The sequence below is a fragment of the Chinchilla lanigera genome, unplaced genomic scaffold, assembly GCF_000276665.1.
Source record: "Chinchilla lanigera isolate Chin_1 unplaced genomic scaffold, ChiLan1.0 scaffold00016, whole genome shotgun sequence".
Lineage (NCBI taxonomy): Eukaryota > Metazoa > Chordata > Mammalia > Rodentia > Chinchillidae > Chinchilla > Chinchilla lanigera.
In genome coordinates this window covers 10,931,052-10,941,585 of record NW_004955417.1, presented here as the reverse complement: position 1 = coordinate 10,941,585, position 10,534 = coordinate 10,931,052, and the positions used below count along the sequence as shown (strand labels likewise).

At 41.6% G+C, this 10,534-nt stretch overlaps 1 protein-coding gene across 1 annotated transcript in view; it reads right to left on the bottom strand.

Moving 5' to 3' along the window:
* The window catches only part of Dpy19l4 (dpy-19-like 4 (C. elegans)), a gene marked incomplete at its 5' end in the record, with an annotated part of 61,201 nt that overhangs the window by 20,293 nt on the left and 30,374 nt on the right, over window positions 1-10,534 (bottom strand). Inside the window, 3 exon segments of the mRNA XM_013512758.1 lie at window positions 752-808; window positions 3,355-3,475; window positions 10,004-10,123. Of these exon segments, the coding sequence (XP_013368212.1) occupies window positions 752-808; window positions 3,355-3,475; window positions 10,004-10,123 (298 nt within the window).

Below are 10,534 nucleotides of genomic sequence, written 5' to 3'. Positions count from 1 at the left end.
TGCATCCTTTGGTTCATAATGTACTGTCCTCCTCTTGGTACATAAGACATTTTAGATGGGAAGCGATGTCTCAGATTCACAGATTTTTATATGATTAAGTAATTGTTGCATCTAACATTTTTAAAACTAACTTTTGGGGGCTGGGGATTTAGCTCAGCGGCACAGTGCCTGCCTTGCAAGTGCAAGGTTGTGAGTTCAATTTCCAGTACCAGAAAAAAAAAAAAAAAAAGACCAAAAAGAAAAAAGAATAAACCGAAGCCAGGTGTGATAGTGCACACCTGTAATCCGAGCACTCGGGAGGCTGAGGCAGGAGGATCATCTGAAGTTCGAGGGCAGATTAGGCTTAGTGAGTTCAAAGCCAGGCTGAACTACAAAGCAAAAGCCTATCTCAAAAAAAAAGGGAGGTAAGTCAAAGAATTTATATAATCTTATAGATATTAAAACTTTATAGAGTTATCAATTAAGTTAAATTTTAAAATATTACGGCTTATTTATTCAGTGACTTTGTCATTTATAATTGAATTAGCCATGTTTTTAGGAGTACAGAAAGCTGCATCAGGTGGTGGCGTTCTAAAAATGTTTTGGCTCTTCGGTCATATTCCTAATGGTAAGGAAGAAAAACAGCACTCCTAAGTACATCACACTTTGTTACAACAGCATTTTGACATATTTCCTACCCCCATATTTAAGTTTATCTTGACTACCTTGTAGATGAAGTACCTCCTAATGATATAAAACCTGGTTTTCTTACCTCTTTCCATAAACTGAGACCTATTATGGTAGGTACAGCCATGCTCAAAATAAGAGCCTAGAATGTGAAAGCAAAAAGGCTTATGAGTAAACATATTTTAGAGTACACTTTAGAGGAACTAGCCCTAACTCTATGACCAACTAAATATCCTCACAGCTATAAAAGTTTTAGACAGAGGGCTGGGATATAGCTCGGCAGCACAAGTGCCTGTCTGGCAAGTACAAGGTCTTAAGTTCAATTCCTGGTACTAAAAAACAAAGTTGCAGTCAGAGAAAGTGGAGTTGGGCTGGGAGTGACAGCACACGCCTGTAATCTTAGCACTTGGGAGGCTGAGACAGGAGGATCACCATGAGTTTGAGGCCAGCCTGGGCTACATAGTGAGTTCAAGACCAACCTGAACTATGTCGCCAGACCCTGTTATATGAAAAAAAAAGAAGAAGAACAAAGTGCAGTTAGTATGGAATCTAGTTTACAAAGTGAGATGAATGAATGAACGTTACTTAGTTTCAAACAAATTAAGCTGGACATAAAGGAAGATACACATATTTACTATATAAATTTGAGAGAGACCATTAAAAAATAGTGCTCATAGTAATCTTTGAAATAGTAAAACAATATGTGAAAATTTTGCCAGATATTTATGTTATGAAGAACTTACAGGGAATTCTGAACTTCTACATGAAAAGCTAACCAAACAACAAAAAAGACAATGACACAACAGAGGAAAAATAGCCAGTATATATGAATGTACTATGTAAGAAATTCTTCCAAGAATAAAACCAGTAAAACACAACATCATGATGACGATGATTTTTTTTTTTTTTTTTTGAGACAAGGTTTTGCTATGTAGTCTAGGCCGACCTCCAACTTGTGGCACCTGTCCTGCCTCAGCCCCCTACATGCTGGGATTGCAGGCGTGTGCCACCATGCTCAGCGATGTAATTATTATTAGACACATTCATCACTCTCCTGCCTAAACCTCTTTTTCCTATTGCCCCAAGTCTGCTGCAGACCTCAGGATCCACTAGTTTCTATCTCTTTCTCATCCCTCTATATTTAACCCAACTTCCAGTGATCTTTCTGCCTCAGGCTCCTGAGGGCCACCATGCCTGGCTCCAGTATTTCTTAAATGTTTTTTTATTTTATTTTATTTTATTTCTTCAGTACTGGGAATTGAACTCATGATCTCACACTTGCCAGGTAGGCTCTAGTGCTGCTGAGCTATATCCCTGGACCTCCAGTCTGATTTCTTGATCACCCTTATCTCACATTTTATGTGTCAATGAATCTAAATTGTTCCATGTTTTTTATTTCTTTTGATTATGTCATGTTCTTTGCCTGAGTCTATCTCTTCCTTCTACTCTTCTGTCTTTTACACTTGCCTTGTAACTCACCATTTTTCAAATTTCGGATTGGAGAGTCACATGTGATGGCATACACCTATAATCCTAGCTCTTGGAGGCCAAGGCAGAAGGGTTGCCATGAATTCAAGGCCAGCCTGGGCTACATAGTGAGTTCAAGACTACCCTGAACAGCAAGACCCGTCTCAAAAAAACGAAAACAAAACAACAACAAAAATAAATTTGACATTGGGAAATCTTCCTTGAATCCGTAAGAATACTCAGTCAAGCACCCCTCCTGTGTTCTGAAATTTTTGTTAGTGTTGGACAGCATTCTACCACTGAATTACACCTCTAGCCCTGAATTATTCTTACTGTCTTTTTTATGCTCAAGAGACTATAATATACTTGAGAAAACTTAGCATGGTTTTGTTTGATGATGCTTGGGACAGAACTCGGGGCTTCGTGCTAATCATGTTTTATTTATCTTTATTCTAAGCATACAAAAGTCAGCGTGAATGTTCTACTCACGTGGAAAACACAAAATAGTTCCAAAATTATAAAAGATAACATAAAAATTAAAGTCAGGGGCCGGGGATATAGCTCAGCAGCCTAAGCACTTGCCTGGCAAGGCTGAGGTCATGAATTCAATTCCCAGTATAAAAAACAAAAACATTAAAGTCAGGAATACTGGTGCATGCCTGTAGTCCCAACTTCTCAGATGGCTGAGGCAGGAGGATCACTTGAACCTAGGAATTTGGAGCCAGTCTAGGCAACTTGGCAAGACCCTGTCTCCTAAAAAATAGTCAGGTGTGGTGGTGCATGCCTGTAATCCCAGCACTTGGGAGACTGAGGCAGGAGGATTGCCGTGAGTTTGGGGCCAGCTTGGGCTACATAGTGAGTTCAAGGACAGCCTGGACTACATAGTAAGACCCTATCTCAAATAAATAAATATATATACATACATACCACCACATTACCTTAAAAATGCTAAAATAAATAAATGTAATTCCTTACATCTTTAAAAAAAATCAATTTAAAAAAGAATTTCTAATGGCCTCTCCTATATTGATTTGAAATTTTACACTTTAATTTTTAAGTTGCATAGATCAAAATGCATAAAAAATGTTTCTTGTGTGATCTGTTGTTCCATCTGTAAGTCATTATGTGATTTCTTCAGGCTATTGTAATTGTACTCACCATTTCCATTATTATCATTTGATTTTATATAAGTGAAAGTGAAACAAAATAACAATGGCTCACCAACAATATTGGGTGCACAGTTCTTAATCGAAGCCACTTGAAAAGTGTCATCCAAAGTTCAGGAGAACACACACCAAACGCTGCTAACATGCACACGTAAGGAGTCCAAATATACTTCAAGCTAGAAACAAGAGTCACATATAAGATACCCTATGACCATCGTTACGTCATTTTTTTAGTTCTTTCCTATTGTCTTCAAAAATAACACAACATTAAAAGAGGACGAAAACATTTGGCCTCTAATTTACAGCAAGAGGCTGTTATTCAGTCCTTAAATAATCAATTAGCCATGTGGGTGACCGAATGAGGATAAAAGCCTTCATACTGAGGGTACAGCAAAACTGTACTCTTGGAGGGAATATAACTTGTCCAACTTTCAGAAAGCAATCTGGCAGAATCTATAAAAATTTAAAATAAAATATACATGACATTTCTAGTTATCTAGCCAACGGACATATTAATATGTATACTAAGCTGCAAGAGTTTTAACTGCAGCATATTGTTTTAATAAAGCAAACCAGAAAAATCTTATCCTTCAATATTAATTAAATTCAATATTAATTATTCAATATTAATTAAATTATAAATACAACAACAAAATGAAAAACTTCACATACAGTATTCCTAGATTTTTACTTTTTGTTTTGTTAAATGCCAATACATGGTACTGAAAAAAACTAATACCTGGAAAGAAATTTTCACTGTTTTTAATTCATATATTTCTGTACTGTTGGAGTTTGTTATAATCTGATATATTACTTCCGAGATTTTTCTTTTTCTTTTTTTTTTTTAGTTTTTTTGAAACAGGGTCTCACTCTGTAGTTCAGGCTGGCTTTGAACACATGCCGATCCTCTTTCCTCAGCCTCCCAGGTGCTAGGGGAGATTAATTTTTTTAAAAGTATGGAGGACTTGTAAATTAGTGCTCTTAAGTGAAATAAATTAAAAATCCAGTTGTACATAAATTGAATTTGTACAAATGAAAGTACATTACGGTGTAGGCTGCAACAGAAACAGATGGAACGTGTATCCTTAGGAGACAATAAAAGGTGACACGGAAGGGAAGAGGCAAAGGCTAACTTTGTAACTGAGCCCCAGGAGAACAGCCAGACACCCATGACATGATCCTTGGTGCCACATTCACATGAGAGACAAGAATGTGAGGCGAGGGCATAAATGTGAACTGTTCGGTTTTATAAAACAGCAAACTAGGGAACAGAGAAAATAAAGAACTATGCGTTCACTTAATAAACACTGATCACGCATGGACCAAGATGCAGGACTAGAGAGGAAAGGAGAAAAGCAACATGGCTACCACACTCCAACAGTTCTTTACAAAACCAACACAGGAGAAGCACTGAGAAAGCAGCTGCAAAGGCGGGAGTGGTGGTGCACGCCTGTAATTCCAGCACTTGGGAGGCTGAGGCAGGAGGATCACCTCGAGTTCAAGACCAACCTGGGCTACATAGTGATTTTAAGGGCAGCTTGGACTAGTGAGACCTGTCTCAAAAAATATGAGAAAAGAAAAAAAAGGGAGGGGAGAGGAAGGGAGGGGAAGAGAAGAAAAGAGAAAAAAAGGAGAGAAAGAGCAAGAGACTAAGAAAATCTGTATAAAGTCTAGGGTACTATAGAGGGGAAGTAACTGAGGTAGCCCACTTTTAGACCACCTCTACCTATCTTAGACAGACACTATCTTATCTTAGACAGATACTATCTTTTCATAAATTCTCCCTACTCTTAAAAAAAAAGGAAATAACTAATTTGAGAAAATGTAGTTAATGAGAGTTCTTAAAAAATGGATCCTAATTCAGGCCCTGTAAGAAACAGAGGACACACAGTGCCTGCCTGGCAAGCACAAGGTCCTGAGTTCCTTTGTGGTACCAAAAAAAAAACCAACCAGAAATAGTGGACAGACAGAGTCTACCTGCTACTAAGACTGAGGAATCCCACTGGTTTCCTAAGCTCACCCAATATTCTATCTCTTTCTAACCTATTTCTGGACATAGCAACCTGTTCTTCCAGTCAGCCCAAATCACTATCAGTGCTGCTTTACAGTTCCTGGGGCCACCATTCACACTGAGTTACATGTACCCAAGGTCCCCCGGCCACCATATCTCTCCTGTCAGGTCAGTCCACTGATGCCAGAGCTACTCATTTCTCTGTAGCCTGTCCTTCCAGAGCAGTTCAGCACAACAGTAGCATTTCTACCTTCAGGTGCTCATCCCATTCACCCACATACCAGATGAATCTTTTTCAAACATCTCTGCAAGATTTCTATCAAAAAAATCTGCCAAGCATGGCAGTACACACCTGTAATCCCAGCATATGGGAGGCTGAGGCAGGAAGACTGCATGAGTTCTAAGCCAGCCTGGGCTACATAGCGAGCTCAAGGCCAGCCTGAACTATAAAGCAGGACCCTGTCCCAAAAAAAATCATTACAGTAGCCAAGAGCAGTGGCACACACCTATAGTCCTAACTGCTTGAGAAGCAGACACAGGAGGACCAGAGGTTTGAGGGCAGCCTTGGCAACCTACAGTAGCGAGACCGATGTCTTTTTTTTTTTTTGTCTTTTTGAGACATGGTTTCATTACGCAGTTCACACTGGCCTTGAGCTCACTTTGTAGCTCAGGCTGGTCTCAAACTCACAATGACCCTCCTGCCTCAGCCTCCTGAGTGCTGGGATTATAGATGTGTGCCACCAGGCCCAGCTCCTCGAGCCATTTCTTAAAAAAAAGCTACAAACTTCTGAAGATGGTAACATTTCCTTCTTTCATTTATTTATTTATTTTTGGTACTGGGAATCAAACTCAGGACCTTGCACTTGTCAAGCAAGGCACTGTGCCACTGACTCCAAATACTCATCCCCTGCCTCTCCATCAGCTCCCAGACACCAGGCCAGAGTGGAAGCAGGCCTCCGGCTCAGGGAGGTGCAGCCCCTCACACCCTGGCTACACCACCGGGGTAGGGGAGGCAGTGACTAGTCACTGTGCCTGCCTGACGATACACTTCTTGCCTGAGGCTGTGAGCATCATCAAAATACGTGAAGAAACACTTTGTGGATAAAGCTGTTGTGCTGAAGTACAACTTGGCAGTCATCCAGTTCAGCTCTTCGCAAAGGCAGAGGGCATATTCAATTAAATGCAATTGGAGAACAATACAAGATGAAGCCTGGGGGTAGAGCTCAGTGTACAGTGCTGCCCAATCTGCATGAGGCCCCGAGGTAGACCCCCTGCACCCCCCACACGTTCACACATGGGGGTGCTGGGACGAATTACAATTTAAGTAACTAATTAATAATATGTGAAGAGCCTCACATATAATCCTTCACTATATTTATTCCCATGTATTTTACTTATTGTGAATTAACCTGGGTCAGAGGGAAATCTGGTCATCTTTTTTTTTTTGGTATCAGGAACCGGATACTCACGACCTTGTGCTTGCCAGGCAGGCACTGTGCCACTGAGCTACATCCCCAATCAGAGATCTAGTCTTTCCCTGCACTTCCGAGACATAATCTCTTGCCTAATAAACAGTATCTTTGTTTTTGGCAGGGATGTAGCTCAGTGGCAGAGCGCTTGCTGCTTGGTGGAGTTCCTAGCAAACTTCCCTACAAAAAAGAGTATCTTTGTTTAACTGGGACAGCTGGGTCATGAGAGTTATGCTAACAATATAGCTTATGGGGAGGGCCTTAGCCCACACAAAACCAATTCAACCTGTGGAGCCACTGGAGGCTTAGGTCAACCACACGGGTGGTCAGACACTTAGAGGTCACTGTTATGGTTCATATTTCCCTATCTCCCGAGCCTCGTGCATGCACAGGTGGGCCCATCAGGGTGCCACAGCTGCATGTGCTGTTAGGAGGCAGCGCCTGGCAGGAAGAGGCGGGTGACGGGTGCATGACCGGGAAGGGTTCACCTCCCTTCTCTCTCCGCTTCCTGACCCCCATGACATGAGCAGCTCCCCCCACACTGCCAACCATGCCAACTGGAACTTCTGAAGCAGGAGCCAAGACTAACCTCTCCTCCTCTACACTATGGGTGTCAGGTATTCTACCCAATATTTCAATAAAAGCTGAATGCAAGGCACAGATGAGCTTCCCTAATTAACGGTACCCGGTGTACCTGCTGTTCCTGAGAGAAGCAGGCACTGTCCGCACCGACCCACGAGACAGGACCCTGTCCCTGTGCCTCTTCCTTGTGCTGACTGTAACTGCAATGAACCGTAACCACGACTGCAACCCCTCTCCTCGGCTCTGAGTCCTAGTGAGTCAGCAAACCTGAAAGGGTTTTGGGAAGCCCCAAACCCACACATGGTTTCAGAAGGAAGGGCGGCCTTGGGGACTCCCGAATGTTACATTTAATTGCTTAGACTGCAGCTTCTGGAGAAGAATGCTAGCATATAATTTCGTATCTATCACCACTGCTAAGACTGAATTATACAGAAACTAAAAGCTTCTGCTTTTCATAAAGTTCTGCATTTTTATAAAGTCTGTTAACAGGTTAGGGCAATTTTCTACAGACACAGGAATAAAGGAAGTTTGGAAACTAAAGACTTCAATAGTGTAAGCAAGGCATGGTGGTGCACACCTACGACCCTGCACACAGGAGGCGAGGAACGAGGACTGCAAATCTGTCACGCTTGGGCAATGCAGGCACGACTCAAGAAACAAGAAGGGCCAGGGACAGCTCCACCCTCAGTACTACAAAAATAAGAAAGAAGTGCAAGACATGTTCAAAGAAATCAAACTCTTGCCAGGCACGGTGGTCCATGGCTCTAATTCCAGCACTCGGGAAGCTGAGACAGGAGGATTGCTATGAGTTCAAGGCCAGCCTGGGCTACAGAGTGAGACGCTGCTTCAAAACACCAAAAAAAAAGAAAAAAGAAATCAAAGCCGGGCATGGTGGCACACGCCTGTAATCCCAGCACTCGGGAGGCTGAGGCAGGAGAATCTTTGTGAGTTCAAGGCCAGCCTGGGCTACAAAATGAGCTCAAGGCCAGCCTGAACTGCATAGAGAGACCCTGCCTCAAAAAGACAAAAACAAAAAAACAAAAAAAAAAAACCAGAAATCTAACTCTCCAAATAGCTATGACAATAACTTCTCTAAATATCAATACAGTCATGTGCTGCAAAATGATACTTTTGTCAATGATGGACCGCACATATGACAGTAGTGCCACAAAACTATATTGCCTAGTGAGGACGTGGTAGTCTTAGTTTTGTCCAGCACATCCTATGAAGTTTTGCACAGCAACCTTAATCACGCATTTCTTTCTTTTTTTTTTTCATCTTTTTACTGAGACAGGGTCTCGCTCTGCAGTTCAGGCTGGACTTGAGCTCACCTTGTAGCCCAGGATCATCTTGAACTCACAACGATCCTCCTGCCTCAGCCTCCCCGAGTGCTGGGATTACAGGCGTGCGCCACCACACCCAGCCTAATGCACTTCTTTTGTGAGAAGCAATACCAAGATTCAAACTCAGGACCCTGCACTTGCCAGGCAGGAGTCTGTGCCACTAGCTATATCCTCGGCCCTGCACTTCTTAGAAAGTATTCAGACATTAAGTGACATGTGACTACCCCAATACCAATTTGCCTTAACAAACTTTTTTCTGGGAGGGGGGGTTCCCCCCCGCCACCCCGTACCGGGAATCGAACTCACGACCTTGCACTTGCCAGGCAGGTGCTGTGCTGCTGAGCTATATCCCCAGCCCTGCCTTAACAAATTTAAGAAGGTTCACAGAACATTAAAATTATAAGGCACATAAAATGTAAACACCTATGTTATTGAGCATTACATGTGATCCCACTTGTGTTTTATTAAGGGTTCATTTTTCCATTTAAAAACAATAAAAGACATAAGGTGAAGGAAAGGATGAATGGGAAGCTAGACCTACCCCCGGCCTTCAATAAGGCCTACTGCGCTGTCCCACGGTGAGCTTCTGTGCTCCCAACAACGCGCCGCGCTCCCTCGCACTGCCTTCGGGCCCTTCCACCTGGAGCGCTCACCCTCTCTGCTCACTGAGTCCACTTCACTCAGCCTTCAGGCCTCAACTCAAGTATCTTTTCCCCGGAGAACCCTTCTGATCTCTTAGTCAACTTCTGTTTTTAAATATTCTCACAGCACCTTTAACCCCTCCTTTAATTACCAAACTAGAATTTTAATTTTTAATTAATTAATTAATTTTTGAGACAGTCTCCCTGTATAGTTCAGCTTGGCCTTGAACTCACTATGTAGCCCAAGCTGGCCCTGAACTTGGGGTGATCCTCTTGCCTCAGTCTCCTGTGTGCTGGGATTGCAGGTGTGCACCACCACGTCCAGCACTGTAACTATTTTTGTGTGATTAACATCTGTCAGCTCCATTACACCATACGTTACATGAGGTTAGAGGCTGTGTCCATTTTTGCTTATTGCTGTACCTTGAACACCTAGCATGGATCTTGGAAAACATTCAATAGCTTTTCAACAAATGAATGACAATTAAATGTCAGTTCAGTGTGCTATTAAAATCTTTGCAAACCCCCATTACAGTAAGAAAGAATAAAGGTTTTAAGTTTTTATAAAGTTTCACAAATATATTTTTTAACGTATCTACTTACTAACCATTAGAAAAGACAAACATAAAAACAAAGAAATCAAGTAAAGTACACTTACCCTTCTAAAACCATTGCAAGAGAACCCAATAAAATAGTGTGAATTACGTGATAAATAATTTCTGGCCTTTCTCCAATTCGTCCATCTTCAATAGTAACAGTTTCTTTCAGGGACTTTCCACTGCAGAGAAAAATGTGCTTTTTAATATCTGGAAATTAAATGCAGTACTTGAAAAACCAAAAACATGTGTTTATCATCTTTCAAGGCCATATTTAAAAATGTATTTTCTTCAAAACAAAAATACAGGTAGTTAGGGGCTGGAGATTTACCTCAGCGGCACAGCGCCTGCCTGGCAAGCACAAGGTCGTGAGTTCGATTCCCGGTACCAGGAAAAAAAAAAAAAATTACAGGTGGTCCTTGAAATTTGTAAATATATTCTGCTAGTCAAATATCCAGCATAAGATACATTATGTACAAGTACAAATTCCCTATGATGAATGTTATTATGTACCTAAAATGTACGAATGAAATAAAAATTAGAAAGACAAGAGACAGAAAGAGAGAGAAAGGAAGGAAGGAAGGAAGGAAGGA